The 20,094-nt window shown below is 46.6% G+C and overlaps 1 protein-coding gene across 2 annotated transcripts in view; it reads right to left on the reverse strand.

The window, feature by feature from the left end:
• The window catches only part of RAB6A (RAB6A, member RAS oncogene family), a 358,201-nt gene extending 350,830 nt beyond the window's left edge, over nt 1-7,371 (reverse strand). Inside the window, exon 1 of one of the 2 annotated variants that reach the window (XM_085623332.1) lies at nt 7,003-7,371. In XM_085623332.1, coding sequence (XP_085479458.1) covers nt 7,003-7,072 — 70 coding nt within the window. In that variant the 5' untranslated portion in view covers nt 7,073-7,371. The remainder of the gene's footprint in view (nt 1-7,002) is intronic. The other variant, XM_085623333.1, reaches the window with a different exon arrangement.
• Nucleotides 7,372-20,094: the final 12,723 nt, after the last annotated feature.

A 20,094-nucleotide genomic window follows, 5' to 3' on the forward strand; every position in this document is an offset into this window, starting at 1 on the left:
ACCCATGAGACTGGGGGGTAGCTCTAAAAACCTGAAGCATCTTTGTTATAGCGCTATGGGATCAGTCAGTAGAGTAGTATGTAAATAGCATAGGGAGTGCAACATTTAGTAGGGTCAAACAGTAGCACCTACTGATCCCAGGTATCCGGCGGGCACGTAATACCTGCAGAACTTAACTGGGGAACCAAAGAACCATTGCAGGATTGCACTTCAGACCTATATACGTCGACTGAAAAGGTTTTAATTGTGCGTTGACATTCAAAAAAAATATTTAGTCTGTGCAAGGTGATCCTTTCCAGAAGAGAGGTGATCCATTGCGTAGGCCCCAATGTCACAAAAGGGAAAAAAAGCACAACGGGAAGTCTACCTACCATATGGGTGAGGGAATAAGGGTGGAGGGGAAGGGTGCCTCTAGTGCACAGCAGTGGGAGGGGGCAGGAGAGGTGCTAAAGGGAGGCCTTTCTATTTTACCTTCTGCATCCTGAGGGACGCATAAGCATGGTCTCTAGACTGAGCTCTTTATACTATATTCCATATTATCCACTGAAGCGGATGCTGCACTAGTGTTTTTAGGTCTTGCCTAAAGACCTCTTGTGGATCATATCAATAATTTACTCCGGATATGGAGCCTTCCCACTGTTTACCATTTGTTAGCTTTCTTGTTAGGTTCATCTGCTCACTTATTCAATCCTTTACTTCCTCTTTTTGTGTTTGTTCTCCCCTGGAGCATAGGTGTTACCATTGTTTTGACTGGCTGGCTTGTTCCTTTCATTTCCCACATTCAAGGAACTCGTTTTAAGGTTGAGCCTACCAGATAGCTTGTTAAGAAAGACATGTTACAGACTTAGCAAGAATATATATCTGCTTGTAGTTGTCCATTGGTTGGCTTTTCCGTCTCTCATTTGCCTACCTCTTATGTGAAGGCTTTTCGTGTCCCAGCTGGTCAAGCTTCTGTTTGTCCCTTCCCTGGAGCATAATCACTGTGTCATCTCTGATTGGCTGGCTTTTATGCTTCTACTGCACGTTTTTACGTAACTTTTTTTCAAGTGCTCCTCTAGAGTACATGTATATTTTAGTTGTGTCACTCGTATGATTTGCCACGCCTCATGTTCTCTCTCCCCCACCCACAAGCATGTTGCTCTCTTGCCCATGTTCTCTATGTTGCTCTTTCACCTGTGTTCCTCCCTCTGCCTAAGTTTTCTACCTCGTTTTGCTTCTCCATCCGCCTGCCGTGTTAGCTCACCCCGATCCCCTCCCTAACCCACTTATCCAATCCACATTATAAAAGCACTTTCACTTCATGCTGTTAAAAAAAACACACATTAATGCTAATTTTTTTATTTCCAGATCCATTTCGGATCAGTAAATAAAAGGGAAAAAAACATGGGGAATGCAAGTGCGGGCCAGCAAATTTATGTGGAGGCTGCATCATTGCACCTTTAGGCCTTGCTGTATAGCAGCTGAGGTGCTGTACAGCATGACCTCACGGTTATTCTTAAAACAGAATGTGATATGTCCTGTTGTATAATGTTTGGTATAGTTATCTTAAACGTTCATGCGATTACTCAATGTTTGGGAATTCTTTTCCTACAGCAACTATGACTAAAATAGTTATTATAATGTGGTAGGCCTACATACTTTGTGAATGTAACAAATACTGAGACACTGATCAATTTTGCCATTTAATAGTATGGTAATCAATTAACCCTACCTGTTCAATATGAAGCAGTAACATTTTTATTTTTTTGTGCCATGGCAGTTCTGGCTTTTATTCTTATGTCTATAATCTAAACATTGGTGATCTGCCTATGGTGATTCCACCCTCTTGGTATGTGGCACTTGATACACTTCTACGGGGGCTAATATGGCACGGAGGGTGGAATAGGGTCTCTTTGGCGGTGTTGCGGAGGACACCGGAAGAGGGGGGGGAATTGGCCGCCCCAGAGTTTGAATTGTACTACCTGGCTGCCCACCTCCAATGGCTGGCCCAGTGTTAAGGTGAGAAAAATCTGGAGATACTGCATTCAATAGGCCTAGTAAATACCCAGGAATTGTTGTTGGCCAAACTCCTGCACCCGATGGTGGCTACCCCGGCACTGGGTGTGCTGCTACAAATGGCATTACGGTGTTGGAAGAGGGGCCTCCGGCATACGGCCGGGGATCCCCACTATGCTCCGGACTTCCCCTGGTTGGGCTCCCTCATGGGGTCCCACTCGCCCCATTCTCCAGACCTCAGCTGTCAGCGTGGACGTCCACTGAAATTGTCCCGGAGTGCGACTGCTTCCGACAGGGGGTACTCTTTCCCCTGAGCAATTCTCTGCCCCAGTATGACCTACCTCATGGACAGTTCCTGACTTATCACTCAGTAGTACAAACATATGGGACTATATGGCAGAACGGCCGGCAAGAAACAAAAAATCATGATGTCCTCCAGGCGCTGATGAATTAGGTGCTGAAAGACACTTAGTGAAGTGGCTTTACAGAGCACAACTGGGGATGGTCATGAAACCATTTGACCGAACGTGTGATAAAAGGAGTGGGGAAGAGATCTACTGGACAAAGAATGGAGCTGCGTCAAGGAGATTCCTAAACAGGTGCCCAGAAACACAGCACGTAAGCTCATTCAATTCAACTACATACACATGGTTTATGTGACACCACACAGACTGCGCATCATGAATAGAGAGGAGGATCACTGCTGTCCTAGATGCAGAGTACGGGATGCAGAGTTTTTCCCATACGACATGGGACTGTGTAAGGCTAAGGGGATTTTGGGAATCAGTGATAGATAGCATCAACAGGACATTGGCTCGCAAGCTCCCTTGCTCAGCAGAGGTGTGCCTCCTGGGCCTATTCCCAAGACTTAGGCCGAGAAAAGGAGGGCTCCAGATTTTCTTATCTGGCCCTGGTCCTAGCGGGTAGGTAGATAATGCTGACGTGGAAGACACCAGTGGGCCCTACAATGGTGGCCTGGGAGAAGAATGTAGATACATGGGCCGGGGCAGAGGAGAGGGCACTCCAAAGGGAGGATGCTAGAGGGGGTTCGTCATCGCCCTTTAGCATACCTGTGAATGGAAGTGCTGAGAGCATGGGATAATCAGAATGAAGGGCAATTGGGCGAGAGTGGAGTGAAAACAGAGTGTAGAGAGAACCTACTGAACCCCTGCAGGGAACACGAGGAACGCAATAGATGGGGGTGCTGGCCGAGTGATGGTTCACCCCCCCCTTTTTTCCCCCGTATATTGTAGAGATCCCCCTTGTGGGGCTACGCAGACCCCACCGGGGAGGGGGGGGGGGGTCAACTCCTATAATGGACTGCTGTGAGAGAACCCCACTGGACAACACATGGTTTCCCAGAGTTTGGAACTCAATTTCTGTACTGTTAGATTAATCTGTCTATATAATGTGAGAACATTTGTGATTCCCCAGGGAACACACTAATGGAGAAGGGAAGTGATTGCTCGAGAGAAAGTGGTATTTACATGTATTGTGGCAACTGTATTTAAAACATGTACTTGATGATACTGAGTATGGTTCTGATCTACACCTGTATAATTATAGATGTGAAATACGCTGCCGCCTGAATTATGTATATGCTTCCCTTCTACGCACTTATTGTAATGTAATTGAAAATGCCAATAAAGGCATATTTAAAAAATAATCATCAAAACGTTGGTGTATATATGCATGTTTTACTTCAGTATGAATCTGGTGTTATTAAACATAACTGACAGCTGCAAAATAATCAAAATGTACTACTAATACACTACCACAAGAAAAAAAAAAGTCATTCCGAAAACTATCTCACATAAAATTTTCAGTTGCCTGACATCAATATAGTGCTTAAAGACATGAGAATTTATTATTAGAAAAGCTCTGAAAGGTCAGAGGATGTCCTAAATTCAAAGTTTCAATTAATGATCTTCAGGTGATCCAATTCCTAGAATTTTCTGATCTGTTTGGTGCCTTAAGGGAGTAGGGTCGGGGACAGAGGGGACCACACCTGATGCGGCTAGGAACCGAAGTTGATTACTTTGATGGTTGAACCTGTATTGTCTCTTCTGCCCGTTATCGCCAGACTTATTTATTTGCATTTTGTAATGGTGTACTTGTAATTGTTTAATAAAGAGATTTAAAAAAAAAAAAAAAGGATCCGTTTGGTATCAGCACCAACGGTTTTGTTTAAATCAGTACCAACCAACATAGCAGACAACATACATGGTTGACATTGCCACCCACTTCTTGCTTTCTGCAACTTATCACCGTCACCTATTTTATTTTGGAAAATTCTTGGTCTTAAAATGGGCAGTCTAATGTATCAGGCTGCCACCTTCAAGAAATGCACATTTCCCACAGCAGACAACATCCTTAAGACCCGTGGAAATTACATGTGTGATTGACCGAAAGGAGGACAGATTCTCAGTTTTAGAAAAGCAAAGATGTTAGTAAGTGGTAAAAGGGTTCACATGACAAGCTTGAAGTTACTTTTCAATGACCAAAAAACCCGATATGAATGCTACACAAGTTAAATTCGATTTAAGGAAAACAAATACCATGGTACACTTTACTCTAAAACGTGGTTCCCTTTACAACTAGATCTAATATTCCTAATGCAAAGAACACAAATGTGAACTCGGAGACGCAACAGTGCTATCAAGTAAAAATGCTGCAGTGCGTTATAGACTACATCCCGAAGATCACTTGCTTTGGCAACTTGTCTTAGTTCAATCTGGATCACAGGCTTAGGTCGTCACATTTCACAAAGGGGTCAAAAATGGAGTTAGGTTGTCTCCCTTTACATCATTAGTGTGTGCATCTATTGATGGAAAAACGACAAGCAAGGAGCAGGGGACGATTAATCATTCATTCAGAGACAGATTACATTGACTTACTCTGTAAAAAATACAGAAAGAAAACAGGCCTAGATTTATTTGGGAAGCAAACAAGTCTAACCGTTAACAAATCTCTTAAAGACATCTATCATTTAGAGAATATGGAGGGACAATCAGAAGTGGACAACTTTCTGAATGAATCAGCCAATAGTAGATCTATCTGAAGACAGATTTGGATATCATGGTACAATGATACAATGGCACCTCCCCAAATGTTTCATGCAAGAATTCTGAGTAGTCTCAAACCTGAGTGATTGCTTTCCATAACACACAGTGGTAAATGAACGTCAGTCGTGTTCACCCCTATTAAGGTGAACTTTCTGCGGTATGGTTCAAACATCCCTGATTTCCACACACACACACACCAACAAAAAACACAGTAGTGCCATATGTGACACACATAGTAGCCTTTATAATGTGACACTATTCAGTTTTCAGCGGAGCGACAAGCAACAATTTCTTGCCAAAAACATCGGTTTTTTAATACACTACACTTCACTGAGACATGGGCCCTAATGAAACCAACCAAACATTAAACAGCAGTTGTACTAGATGGGAATTAACAAAACAACTAAATGTATTGCAAGTACTGATAAGGGCCTCCAAATGAGTTGCATTTCTCATATCGCTGTGTAGACACTTAATACGCTTTTTTCTGGGACATTGTCCGTTCAAAACATCGATATCAAACTAGTTATGAAAATGGTAGCATATACAGAAAAAAAATGTCGAAGCCTAACCTCTTGACTTTCAATAAAGAAAATGGAATTGTACATCATTTTATGGCAAGCTCGGGCTTCATTTCCTTCTTCACATGAGGGGAAACCTCGTACATCTCAAAAATTTTAAAAAAAGGTTTGGGTGTAGGATCTATCTCGTCTCACATGTAGGCCTGGAAGTTTAGAATATTAAACCACCCAGTGGAGACAAGCACTGGCAAGTATAAATAGCGACGCATGAAACAGCAATTTAAGCATCTGGACAGACCGTGGCCCCTGGGCTCCGCCGCTGCCATCATTAACACAGTCTAGCGTTTTACAAGGAGCGTGGCAAAATAAGATCCGCTGTCCTGGGAATCTTTTATTGACCCAATATAAGCAGCACCGAGCTAAGGCTACAGCCTCCGTATCTAGAGTGATGTCAGATTACATCAGCTCTGGAGATCACACAGGCTTCTAGTCTATGAATATTTACCACTGTACAGCCTGCTTAAAGCCTCCTGTAGGATGCCAGAGAATGGCACAGGGTTAAGACCCTCCAAAAGGCTGCAGAATTTGAGCTGGCGATGGTGAGAAGATGACAGAGGGGTGGGTAACCAGGGGGTTCGGATGGGGAAAAGGGAAATAGAGGCGGTTGTCAGGCCACGGGTAGAACATTGTGATGAAAAGTGAAGGGCCAGCTAGTAAAAAGAATTTTGGTTTGGAGGTTATGGTGGGTGCTTTTCTATAACATGGGGGCAGGGTTAAAGGAGGCCAATGCGGCGGCGGGGGGGGGGGGGGGGGCAGGAATAGAGGTACTACCCAAACTGGGGCGGGCACTACTGGAGGTAGAGGGTCGGGGTGGGAAATCAAGCTTGGGGAAAGCAGAAGTCTTTAACAAAGTGGAGTGTGGGGGTGAGGAGTAGGTGAAAGATTTTGCAAAACCAGATCCTACCACTGTACATTGGTTAGGTGCACGTTGCCCTGTGGTGAGACGTAGGCAAAAGAAAAAAAAATTGGGTGTGGCACTGACCAGCCTTGTTAAAATGTAGGGGCAGGAGGTGGACAAGAGGCGGACAGTGGTTGTGGATCAAAGGCCCCGAGTGAGAAACCAAGGGAAGTCATTGATTTAGATGCATGCTAGGAACCTTTTGGCTGGCTCCTGTTGTGAAGCTGGGGAAAAGTGTACGTGGCACGTAGTATTTTTATGGATCTGGAACTCTTTGCGTCGTGGAACGTGGGCGAGATTCAGAACAGGCTTCCTTGTGTCACCTCCTCTCCAAGGGAACGGGTTTCGGATGGGGGGTGTTGAGGGCACTAGTCAACAGCGAGCAGTTGTGTCTAAGCTGAACACCAGTTGACAGAGGAGGCAACAACCCACATCCTTCTAGCCCCCTCCCCTTCGTACTCACCGCTCTGCTCCCCCAGGAAGACCAGCTTGAACTTGCGCAGCGGATTCCCGAAGTCTCCTCCGGCGGACATGGCGCTGCGGCGGGTGGGGAGAGAAGGGGCGGGGTAAATATAGACGGAAAATACACGGGGAAGGGAGCAGCCTCCCCAGAGAGCCCTGCCTGTGAGTCCTGCACGGCCTGGAGCTGTGTTTCGGAGTCCTGGGTGCGTGGCAGGGGGCGCTGCTCGGGCTCCTCTCCCAGCTGCCGCTGCTGCTCGGGCGCCGTGTCTCACCGCAGCCTCAGACCCTCCCTGCGCGACCTCTCACACACACTCCACGCAGGCACGCCGCGCAGCTGACTGACGGTAGGCGGGGCTCCCACGCCTGCTCCGACCTAAACCAATCAAAGAGCAAAGACAGTGATGAGGCGAGGCGCCGCCCGACTGTTTCCATAGCCATCCGGATACACCAAAGGCGCATTCCGAGAGACGGTGACGGCCATCTCCAGGTCAGGAAAGCGTAACTCCTACATCACTTGCACTCAATTCGCCGTGGACCTTTTGCCTGGCTCTACTATGCCTGCCGTGTCCTGATGCTACGCAGTACGCAAGCGCAGTTGATGCTTTTTTGGGGAGGTGGGGTGCGTGCCACATAACTGAAGTTAACCAAACGACATAAAAAACTTAGCCAGATACAAGTAATGCGTGCCTGCAAAGAGAAGAAGCGCACTACTACGGACATCTTTAATAGACAATAGTTCAAGTAAAAATGACGATGTTTCAGAATATTAAATTAAAAATAGGAAAATTTAGAAGTAAATTTGGGTAAATTAATTTCTCTATTCACTTTGCCTTGAAATTAAGGATTTCGTAAGCCGGAGAAAGTGTTATGTGTGAATACAAAATTTCCCAGCTATCGCGACAAATTTTTAGATTCTATTAAGGACATGGAGGCGATAGGATTATGCTGTCTCAATTTCTTTACTGAACTCACAGCAGCCAATTAAAAGTAAACTACACACGTAAAAAACACCATATCCCCTGAGGCTTTGAACCACGCCTCCTCATAACAGCCAATGGCAACATGTCAAAGTATACAAAATAGAGAGACACCAACTTGGTTTCCTCTTTCTTTGCGAAAAACCAGTCCATAAGTACGAACGAAAAACACAGTCCCAACTCTCAAGGGAGAGATAAACAGTTATTTTTCATTCTCAACGGAGAATATAATCCACAAGTCCTGTGGTCAACAGTTTCTCACACGAAGGTGATCCATCTCCAGCCGGAGTATCACGTCGGTTCTTGTTAGAGTAATTTCCTGAAATTGAAACAAGGTTGAAAATAGGGAACCCACAAACTTGATTCTCTTAGGGTGGGCATTTAATACTGTTATGAACATAACAATAATACAACTTAACAGTTGATATAAACTGTCCCAACGGGTGGGATAATCCTCGCCTCCGTGTCCTTAATAGAATCTAAAATTCTTGTCGCGATAGCTGGAAAATGTTGTGTTCTATGTCAGGACCGGAGGCTTCTGATTATGCTGGTTCAAAGCTCATCAATAACAACTGAAGAAACATGAGAAATAGGCTTGTTTAAAACACTTTAAACATTGAATCAGTAGACCAGTCAGCTGCTTTCAGGATATCCTCTAAACGAGATCCCAACATGTAAGCCTTAGAGGCCATAGCTCCTCTAGCGGAATGAGCACCATATACCGAGATGTCAATGCCAGCTTCTGACATTACCCATCTGACCCACCTGGCCAAGGTTGCAGCTGAAACCAGTCTGAAAGGTTTCTGAATCTCTAACAGTGACTGACCCAGCGCGTCAGACCTATGTGCAAGAGTGCGTTCCTCATAACATTTCAAACATTGCAAAACACATAATTTATTATTATGAGGGAAAGCAGAATACTCTACCAAACGTGACATTGTTTTCGTCCGTCTCGTGATGATGAAAGAGACACCCTGTGGAGAAAACATTCTGCCTGCCAGATCCAGAGCTCGCACGTCCGACACTCTGCGACAGGAGATTAAACATAACAGTATGGTGAGTTTGGCAGATAACTGTTTCAAGGAAAGGTCTGGATTGTCTGGCCAAGACTCAAGTAATGATAGAACCTTAGAAACATCCCATAAGGTTGAATATCTGGGACAAGGGGGGTTAGCCACTCTGACCCCCTTAAGAAGTTTGCATACAAGGGCATGCATCCGCACCGGCGTGCCATCAATAGCATCATGGCCTGCCGAGATTGCGGACCTGAAGTTATTAACCGACCTGTAGGCAAGGCCCGATTCCGCACACTCAGACAGAAAGTTCAAGATCTCTGTTACATCTGATCCCACGGGATCCACCTGCCGTTGAAGGCACCAACCCATCCATCGCTTCCAGGAAGCTGAATATCGTTTCCGGGTGAACGGAGCCCAAGCTTGTTGTATAAAGCCGGCAGATGCCTGTGAAAGGCCTTCAATGCTCACGTGTCTCCTGACAGCGTCCAAACCATGAGAGATAGTTGGTTCTGCAGGACCAGCGGATGGCAAGCTCCCACTGGGTCCTGGAGAAGCGTCGGGAATACCGGAAGCTGAAAAGGAAGATCCACAGACAACTCCTATAGTGTGGGAAACCATGACTGCGTCTTCCACAACGGTGTCACCAACACTACTGAAGCCGTCTGACGACGGCCGCCACTCTCGGGATCAGGGCAAAAGGAGGAAACGCATAATTCCTCTGCGGTCCCCAATGGTGAAGGAACGCGTCCGTTCCCATCGCCATCGGGTCCGGTCTCCAGCTGAAAAACAACGGGAGTTGAGCATTGAGGCGAGAGGCAAATTGATCCATCTTGCAGGGACCTCGCATACTCATGATCTCCGCAAACAGCGTGGGGTGCAGACTCCAGTCGCTGTAATCCCTGAGGAACCTGGAGTTCCAATCCGCCACCTGGTTGAACTTGCCCGGCAAATACTCTGCTATGACAGTGATCTTGTGGTCTAGGCAGAAGTGCCAGAACTCCTTCACTATATTGACCAACATACGTGACTTCATTCCCCCTAGACGGTTGATATATCTCACCGCCGACACATTGTCCATCCAAAGGAGGATGCAGCAATTGCTCTTCAGAGGAGATATTGACCTTATTGCAAAAGAGCCTGCTAGTAACTCAAGGCAGTTGATGTGCAACTTTAACTCGTCTGCAGACCAACGTCCGTCGGTGGCAAATGCTCCACATCGAGCGCCCCAGCCCCAGCGGCTGGCGTCGGACTCGACAATGACGTCTGGGGATGCACCAAAGATCGCCCGTCCGTTCCAGGCCGTCATGTGTTCTAGCCACCAAAGAAGCTCATCTTGAGCGTCTGGAGACAAGGGAATGAGGTGGTCTTAATGAAAATTCTTCTGAATGTAATAAATCTTGAGGCGCCGAAAGGCCCGGTAGTGCAGAGGGCCCGGGAAGATGGCCTGGATGGAGGAGGCCAGAAGGCCCACTATTCTCGCCAGTACTCTCAAGGAAATCATTTGTTTGGACAGAGTGGATTTGATTTCCCTTCTGATAGACCTGATCTTGGTCAATGGGAGGAGAAGTTGCACAGAGACCGAATTTGTTTGAAAGCCCAGGAACTCTATTTGTTGGCTCGGAATTATCATCGACTTTTTGATGTTTATGACGAAGCCCAGATCCTGTAAGAGGGAAATCGTCCACTCCAAATGAGTGAGGAGAAGTTTCTGATCTTGAGCCAGGATTAAAATATCGTCGAGGTAAACAATCAAGCGCACCCCCATTTCCCGAAGGTGGGAAACTACCGGTTTCAAGAGCTTGGTGAAAACCCACGGGGCTGATGACAGGCCAAAGGGAAGCGTGCGGTAACGGTACCATTGCCCTTTCCATTGAAATTGCAGGAATTTCTGATGTGAGGGGCAAATTGGGACCGTGAGGTAGGCATCTTTGAGGTCCAACCGAACCATCCAGTCCATCTCCAGCAGGAGATCTCTCAGAAGATGGATGCCCTCCATCTTGAAATGCCTGTAGACTACAAATGGATTGAAATCTCTGAGATTTAAGACTAACCATTGACCTCCTCCCTTCTTTTGTACCAGGAAGACGTTGCTGCAAAATCCTCCGGGAATGAAGGGTCCTACAGCAATAGCCCGCTTTACCAAAAGCTCTTGAAGTTCGTAGTCTATAAAAATCTGTTCTTGAAGGGAAAAATAGGAGAGGGCGGGGAGGGGTCACCTGACATGGGGAATCCAGAAGTTCTATCTGATAGCCCTGAACAGCTCGAAGTATCCACACATCTGTGGTGAGTTACTTCCAATTTACAACAAAATGCAATAACCTGCCCCCTAGGGGAATCGTCGGACACACAGGACTTACCAGAAAACTGGGAGTCAAAGTTTTTGTAGCCTCGGTTAACACCTCTGTTGAAGCAGCCCCTGTAGCCTCGAGACCTGGAGGGATAGAAGCCAGCCTGTTCTGGCTCTTGGGTGTAACCCCTGCGTCTGGGTGCGAAACCTCGCTGAGGACTGGGGTTGGTGTAGCGGCCGGTCGAGCGTCTTCTGCCACGCCCGGCCCTGCCAGGGACCTGATGAAACACTCTCTTGAACGAGGACTGTGACTTATCCAGGGAGGCGAAGGGGCTCACAAATTTAGCAATGTCTTTTACAAACTTTTTGCCAAAAATCTGTCCTTCAGCCAGAGGGCCCGGTTCAGACAAGGCCAACTCCACCAATTGAGGATCAATTCTGAGCAGGACAGACTTGCACCGTTCAGAAGCCAAGGCGCAGTTAGTTTTACCTAGCATACAGATCGCTCTTTGCGCCCATCTAGCCAGGACTTCGGGGTGAATAGCGGCCCCATCTCCTGTGCCTGGAGGGCTAACTCAAGAATTTTGGCCAGAGGACCTGAAACGTCTAGCACCTTATTCTGGCACGCCCGAAGGGCGCGGTCGATTCCTTTCTTTGGATCCTTTTTGTATTTCTTCAAGAAGGTGGTCATAGAAGAATCTATGTCTGGAGTGAGCGCCACCTTGTGAGCTAAGTCTGGACGGGGACATTCAGATTTTAAGCGAGCCCTCACATCCTTATCAAAACTGCTACGTAAATGTGTTTGCATATAGTCTGCCACTGCAGGGGGAGGGACCCAATCAGCTGACCAAGGATGGACCATGTCTGAGGGGTCAAACATAAAGGGAGAGGGTTGGACGGGGGAAGCTGAGTGTTTGCGCTTTTTAGCGCATTTGCGAGGCCTAGACTCTTGAGACGAGTCCGTGTCGGTGTCTGCATCGGTCGTGGTATCGGAAATATGGATAGGGGAAGAACGGGGAGGGGGAAGGGTCATGGCGTCATCCTGAGCCTGCTCTTTGGATTTGTAGAGCTTCGAATATGTGTGCGCATGTGGCCAGGGGAGACCAGGGGGTTCTGGGGTGGGAAGGGGCGCTGGGACAGAGGAAGGCCCCGAGGGAGGGGGGAGGGGGGTAGGAGGAACCAGAAGATCTAACTTCTGGGCTATAGGCAACAAGGCGGAGGAGAGTGCTTTGTCGAGCTTAGCATCTAACTTTTTATCAATAATATCCTCCATTGACTCATTATAATAGTATTCGTCATCACCCTGGTCCTTACACGCAGCAACCTCCTCTTGGTAGAATCCGCATTCTGCTATCATGCAGGTGAATATAAAAAATATATTCAATCAGAAATTCCCCAGTGGGAAGCACAATTATCAGCCCCCACAAGCAAAGTAGGGTGTCGGTTGGGAGCAAAGCCGGGGTAAAGGAGCCAATATCAAACTAGCACAGTCACAAATATCAAGTCCAATCTAGGACTAATGGAGGGAGTAAACCCCTACCTGCCTATGCAGAATAGAGGTGCCAAAAATTGTGTTCCAGGTGCCCTGGAAGCTCAAGGGTTAATGCCTAAATCAAGTTAAGCTTAAACGCTTCCTTATCTTTGAAAAAACGGCCCGTAATGGCTCCTGAGCCTGCTGCGTAACTCTCCCTGATTCAGCCTGGGGCAGGGCGTCGGTCCGGCAGTCAAGGGGAGCTGCGCGCACACACAAGCACGTGCGAGCTCCTGAGACGCATGCTGGAAGCCCGTCTGGGTTCCGGCATGTGTCTCGCTCCCAGCTGGGGGGCCAAACCCCTCCGAGCGCGATCCGCGATCGGAAGAAGCCAGAGAAGCTGGCGGCAGCGGAAGGTAACCAGAGAGGGGAAATCCTAAAGCGCAGCACGCGCTTAACAAGCGGGGGGAGTGCTGGAGGGAGTGCGCGCCACAAGCGGAGCGGAGCAGCGTTTGAGCCCACAAATGAAAAACTATCGCGCTGCACAAGGTATGAAACACAGAAGAAAATCACAACGAAGCACTCCTCAAATATAGTACAAAGGCAACAATCAATCAACAGTAAGCCAATATCACGCACATAGTGTCAAAGTAGACAAAATAGAGAGACACTTATCTTGACTGTGGAGCAGCAAAGAAAGAGGAAGCCAAGTTGGTGTCTCTATTTTGTATAGTTTGACATGTTGCCATTGGCTTTTATGAGGAGGCGTGGTGCAAAGCCTCATGGGATATGGTGTTTTTTACTTGTGTAGTTTACTTTTAATTTGCTGCTGTGAGTTCAGTAAAGAAATTGAAACAGCATAATCAGAAGCCTCCGGTCCTGACATAGAATTGCATACTTTGCATTCCATTAAGGAATTGTTATTGTTTAGCATGGACTCTGCAGAGTACAATACTGGAAGTGTTCTGGGTCATTGTGTATTCCAGTAATCCACCTGCATGACCTGCCTTCTGTAACCGGAATAAACCCTACTTCTGAAATTACCATTCTTGTCATAGTAATTGCATCCTACACAACAATAAAAAATTTGCAAACATTTGTGACAAGAATTTTCAATTCTATTAAGGACATGGAGGTGAGGATTATGCTTCTCATTTCTTTACTACTTATTCACAGCAGCCAATGACCGAAAAGTTAAACAAACACTACATTACCCATGAATACTATCATGTCACATGACCAACCATAGTGTATAGCTCAATATAAACTCCTACAAAGGTGATAGTGTCCTCTTTCTTTGAGTAACAATCCAACAGTTAAGACAATTCAATTAAGTAATTTGATCCCGTGTTCCGTCTTAACTAGAGAAAAAACCTTCTTCACGAAGAACCAAGTGGGGACCCAATGAGGCTCAACCCATGAACTTGCGCTTGGACAAAACGAAGTCAGGTAACTGCTCAGTGTAAGGGAGGCGTTTTTTCATCGCAAACTGTGGAATGAGTACGTCACAAAGGTCTAATTCATCGCGCCTTACTTGCTATCTGCACCTGAAACCGCAAAAGAGAAGACCGTAACTCTGGTCTCAATACATATGTCACCAATTATGACATTAAGGAAAGGGGAGGGGGAATATAAGAAAACTTATGCAGTATAACAATACCATGCAAAAGACATTTAACCTGGGTGGGATAATTCTCACCTCTGTGTCCTTAATAGAATTAAAAAATCTTGTAAAAAATGTTTGCACATTTTTAATTCTATATCTGGACCGGAGGCTCCGATTATGCTTGTTCAAAGCTTAGCCACCACTACAGAAGCCACATCAACAATAGGTTTGTAATAAAATGACTTAAAAGTGATCTCTTTTGCCCAATCAGCCACATTCATGATACCTGCAAGGCTGACCCCCATGGAGAAAGATTGTGAGGCCATGGCCCCGTGAGATGAATGGGCTCCATACTTAGACACATCAATGCCTGCTTCGCCCATGAGCCAACACACCCATCTCGACAGGGTGGCTCGGGTTACTGGGCGGAAATGTTTTTGTAATGCAATCAATAATTGCACCTTCATGTCTGAACAAAACTTAGCAGTACTCACCTCATATGCTTTTAAGCATTGCACAACACACAGCTTAGGATTATCCAGGAAAGCTGGATATAATACTGAAGAAGTATTGTATTTAGTTCATTTTGTAATGGAGAAAGTCACCCCTACTGGGGAAAACCTGCGTCCCTCTAAGTCTAAAGTGCGGAAATCAGGCACAGCAACATGGTCAACTTGGCAGATAATTGCTTCCTCGATAAATACTTATTGGAAGGCCATGGTTCCAGAAATCTCAGGACAATAGCTATGTTCCATTACACAGAGTGCTTAGGACAAGAGGGTCTGACTATGCAGATACCTCTAAGAAGCTTGCATACCAAAGGATGTTCTCCCACTGCTTTACCCTCTACGGGATCGTGACCCGCCGAGATGGCCGACCGGAAATTATTTACAGCCCTGTAAGCCATTCCAGAAGAAGCGATGGGGGATAAAAAATTGATGACCAAGGAAAAATGTGCGTTAACTGGATTGACCTCCAGTTCACTGCACCAGCCACACCATCATTTCCAAGCTGATGAGTATCGCTTGTGGGAATTAGCTGACCAGGCCTCACTAATAAATCCGACTCTATCATTGGATGTGGAGATCCCGAGGGTCCAGCAACAGGTTCCATCGAGGTGGAAGGGGGATCGGGGTAGCACACATTTCGAGAAGTACTGGAAACCACGCCTGCTCCCTCCATACAGGGGTAATCAATACCAACTCTGACCGCTGACGACGGGTCTGCGCCAACACTCTGGGAATCACCATAAATGGAAAGGCATACCACAGAGTTGCTGGCCAGCTCTGGAGAAAAGCATCAATGGCAATCGCCTCTGGGTCCGGACGCCAGCTGAACAAGGCTGGGATTTGCCTGTTGAGACATGAGGCAAACAGGTCCAGGTGGCAGGGACCCCAAAGACAGTCCAGAACCCGGAAAATCCGAGGGTGGAGTCTCCGTTTAAATCCTGTAGTTAAGGGGATTGCCAATCTGCCACAACGACCCCCAGTAGAAATCTGTCCGCAACGGGCTCCCCAACCCCAATGGCTGGCATCTGACTCGATCACTACTTCCGGAGTGGAACTAAAGATGACTCTACCGTTCCAAGCCTCCATGTGGTCTAACCACTACAACATCTCCAACCTCGCCTCCTCTGAGAGGGGAATCTGTTCTGCATAACCGAGGCCTTTCCATAGATGCTGAATTTGTAGCCTTTGAAGTGCCTGATAGTGAAGGGGGCCCGGGAAAATTGCTTGTATCGAAGAGGCCAGAAGACCCACCACCCAGGCTACTGCTCTCAATGATACAATCTGCTTGTTCAGAATCAATCTCAACTCTCTCTTGATTTATCTGACTTTCTGAGCTGGGAGGAGCAGCTGGCATAGATGGGAATCGATCTGAAACCCTAGAAACTCTATAGACTGTGTCAGAGTCAGGATTGATTTCTGTGAGTTCACAACGAAACCCAGACTTTGCAAGAAGCTGATCGACGAGTCGGGGTGGGTTACCACTAGTTATGGACAACGTGATTAGACGTACCCCCGAGCTCTCAACGACTCTACCATTGGATGAAGGAGTTTCATGTAGCACCGAAGGGGAGAACCTTGTATTCGTAGAAAGCTCCTTCCCAGCAGAACTGTGGGAAGCGTTAATGTGAATGAATGAATGAATGAATGAATATACATTTCGAAAGCTCATGGCTACCAGAAGGCCTCCCAGCGCTAGAAGTCATCACCGTGCTACAGTCAGGCATCATGGAACCAGAAAAGTTTTCAGGAGTTTGCAAAAAGACAGAAAGTTGCCCTCCAGATGAATGTAGTTAGGTAGCTGGTTCCAACAGTTCTCTGCGGTATATGAAAACATGCGTCCACCACTCCTATTTATCCTGGGAACAACTGCCAGATGTTTATTCACGGAGCACAAAGATCTTTTGGGGTGATAGGGGGAAATGATAGATCGAAGGATCGGTGGACCTTTAGCCGAAAGAGTCTTATGGACGATGCACAGTGCCTTAAACTGAATTAGTTCCGCAAACGGAAGCCAGTGGAGAGAGGCAATGTGTGGTCTTGCGGATTCCCAATCAAGGCCCTGCATAAGGAGCCATGCTGCACAGTTTTGTACAGTTTTTAGTTTTTTGATAGTTGAGCACGGAGAACCTAAATAAAGCACATTGGCGTAATCAAGTCGAGAAAGAATCAGAGCTTGAATCAACAGTCTCCTTGCATTGAAAGGCTACAGAGGGATAATTTTTCTAATTATCTTCAGGATCCCATAGCAGGTACCGCCACCCTCCGTGCTTGCTCCTTGAAGTTTAGGTTATGGTCCAGCCAAACCCCAAGGCTTTTAATCTGATCTTTGGGAGGAGTCATAACGCCTAAGCATCTGGGCCAGAGTGAGCTGGCATCCAGGGTGGAGGGTTTGCCTAAAAACATCAACTCCGTTTTAGCCCCATTGAGTTTTAAAAATGAGCCGTCCATCAACGCGGAGACCCTTTCCAAACAGTTGGCCAGATTAGTCTCCACATTATCAGATTGGTTAAGAGACACAATCAGCTGGGTGTCATCAGCATAGGTGACGGTCTGAATGCCAAAGGGCTTGACAACCTTGACCAGAGGGCTCATATAAACATTAAAAAGCGTGGGGCTCAGGGAAGAACCCTGAGGCACCCTGCATCTCAGAGGCATACTTTCGGAAATAAAGTTATCCTCAAATACTTGGAATGATCTGTCATCCAGAAAGGACTCTAGCCACTTAAGTGCAGTTCCAGTCACTCCTACCTCTCTGAGTCTCGAGATCAGTAGTTGGTGGTTAACCGTGTCAAAGGCCGCACTAAGGTCGAGCAGGACAATTGCCACGGAACCGCCAACATCCATAATTTTCCTGGTTTCTTCAACTACAGCCAGCAGGGCAGTCTCCGTGCCCTGTTGGGGTCTAAAACCAGTTTGTGAGAGGTGAAAACGTTCGTTCTTCTCCAGGAAAGCGGAGAGAATGAAGTTAACATATTTTTCACCAATTTTTGAGATCCCTAGCAGGAGCGAGATCGGCCGGTAGTTCGCAAATACTTCTGGGTCCAAACTCTGTTTTTTGAGAAGGGCTTTGACCATGGCCCGTTTCCAAAGAGAGGGAAGGGATCCAGAGGAGAGTGAGATGTTAATAAGGTCCAGTATGGTTGTAGCAACCGTATCGGAAACCTGACTTAGAATAGTGGGGGGGGGGGGGCACATCACTAGGGGAGCCAGATTTCAGTTGGTTGAGATAGTTTTTTAGGGATTTCATATCCATGGGGGGGATTGTCTCAAGGAGGAGATCGGGCATTCGTGTTTGCTCCTCCAAGAGGGGGTATTTAAAAATGCTGAAATAGGGGGAAAAGTCGCATAAATATCTTCAATTGTTTTAGAAAAGTACTTTGCCAGATTGTTATATCGTCCTAGAATATCGTCAGAAGGCAGGGGAGGAGCGGAGGGGTTAAGGAGAGATTTCGCAATCTGGAAAATGTTGCGGGGGGAGTTGGAGGCTGAGATAATCCTGTTTTCGTAGTACAGGGATTGGTTACTTCTAATTTCTGCTTTGTAAGCTTTAGTAGCCTCTCTATATTTGGTTTTCTTAACGGTAGAGAAGTCTTTTCTCCAGCTTCTCTCCAAGCGTTTACATTTTTGCTTCAACTCTCTGAGCTTGGGAGACTACCAGCTATTCTGTTCGAACCTTCCTTATTGGTCATCCATTTTTTGGGGACCAACAGATCTAAAGAGGAGTCAAGCCAGTTATTAAACTTGTTGTTAGCGGTTTCGGTGTCACCCTCTAACATGGGTCTGATATTATTGAGAATTAGTGTCCAGGACTCAGTGGGGAGTTTAGACCAATTTCACCTCCATTTTTTAACCGTTTCCAATGGCTGACTACTAACCAAAGGGGTCCATTCGAAGGAAATCATGTGATGATCCGACCAAGGTATGGGGATGGGTTTTTCAACAGCAAGGTTATCAATGTTGGAGAAAACCGGGTCAAGAAGATGGCCTTTTTGGTGGGTGGGGCCACTCACTTTCAAATTAAGTGACAGAGCACCCAGACTATCAGTTACTTCCTCTGCAGCAGGTGAGGACATATCGTCAAATGGATGTTAAAGTCACCCAATACAGAGAAATTGGGGAGGGAAGTTACTGATTTAGCTGTTACTTCTGGTAGGTCTCTACTGAAATGGCTGATAGCTCTTGGAGGCTGATATATTAGGACCCCAGAAAAGGTACAGGTATGAGAGAGACCAAGTGCAAAAGAAAGACGTTCACAGTCAGGAATCAAGCTTGCTGCTATACGACACTTGATTTTGTCTTTGTAAATAATAGCCAAACCCCCTCCTCGACTTAATTCGCTATCTTGCCTCTGAATCAGATATCTGGGGGGGAAGTGCTTGAACCAGCACCAGATCTGATGTGTTGGTGAGCCATGTTTCGGTAAGAAACAGGGCATCTGGATCTTGTTCTTCCACCAGTAGCCGGAGTTTAATTGTGTGCTTAGGCATCGAACGACAGTTCAATAGGCACATTTTAAAAACAGTTTGAGAAGATGGGGTCTTAACAGCTGAGGCCGTGGCCAGGGAACCAAATTCAAAATGGCAGTGAGGAAATTTTCTCCTAGTGTTTGTCAGCGCGATTGAGTGACTGCATTTATGTGACACAGTCTCTCTAAGGTCATACAGCTGATCTGCGGTGTAAGAGAACTTACCTCTTGTGGGAGGACCAAGGGTTCTGGCCCCTGGGCCCGGTCGGGCACAGACGAGCTTGCCTTCGGCGCGCCCGCTAGGCAGCCGCGTCATCCGCCCCTTATGAACTGTGGCGAACGCAGAAGCCGTCGCAGCTAGACCGCTAACCTGGGTTTACAATGCCCGCGCTAAAAGATCCCCTCCCGGAGCATTGAATACAGCTCCTTCCCCCAAACAGCGATGTGCAACGTTATCAGGTAAAAAATAAAAAATTTAAAATATTGTGCAAAGTAGCAAGGTTTTTAAAAGAATAAGGCGGTCTCTACGAAATCAGGGCCGGCTTTAGGGCGGTGCGACCGGTGCCACCGCACCGGGTGCTGGCTTCCTGGGGGCGCCGTGTTTGCACCTGCTGCAGCATTTCTTTCCCCCGGCAATTACCAGGCCTCACATAAATGTCAAGATAACTCGTGTGATTAATTATCTTCCTGGAGAGAGATCAGCATTTTGTATAGTTGAGGTTTTAACTTTTAGGTGAAGTTAGTGCAGAGGGTTAATATGCC

This window comes from Triturus cristatus, chromosome 8, assembly GCF_964204655.1.
Source record: "Triturus cristatus chromosome 8, aTriCri1.1, whole genome shotgun sequence".
In the NCBI taxonomy this organism is placed as follows: domain Eukaryota; kingdom Metazoa; phylum Chordata; class Amphibia; order Caudata; family Salamandridae; genus Triturus; species Triturus cristatus.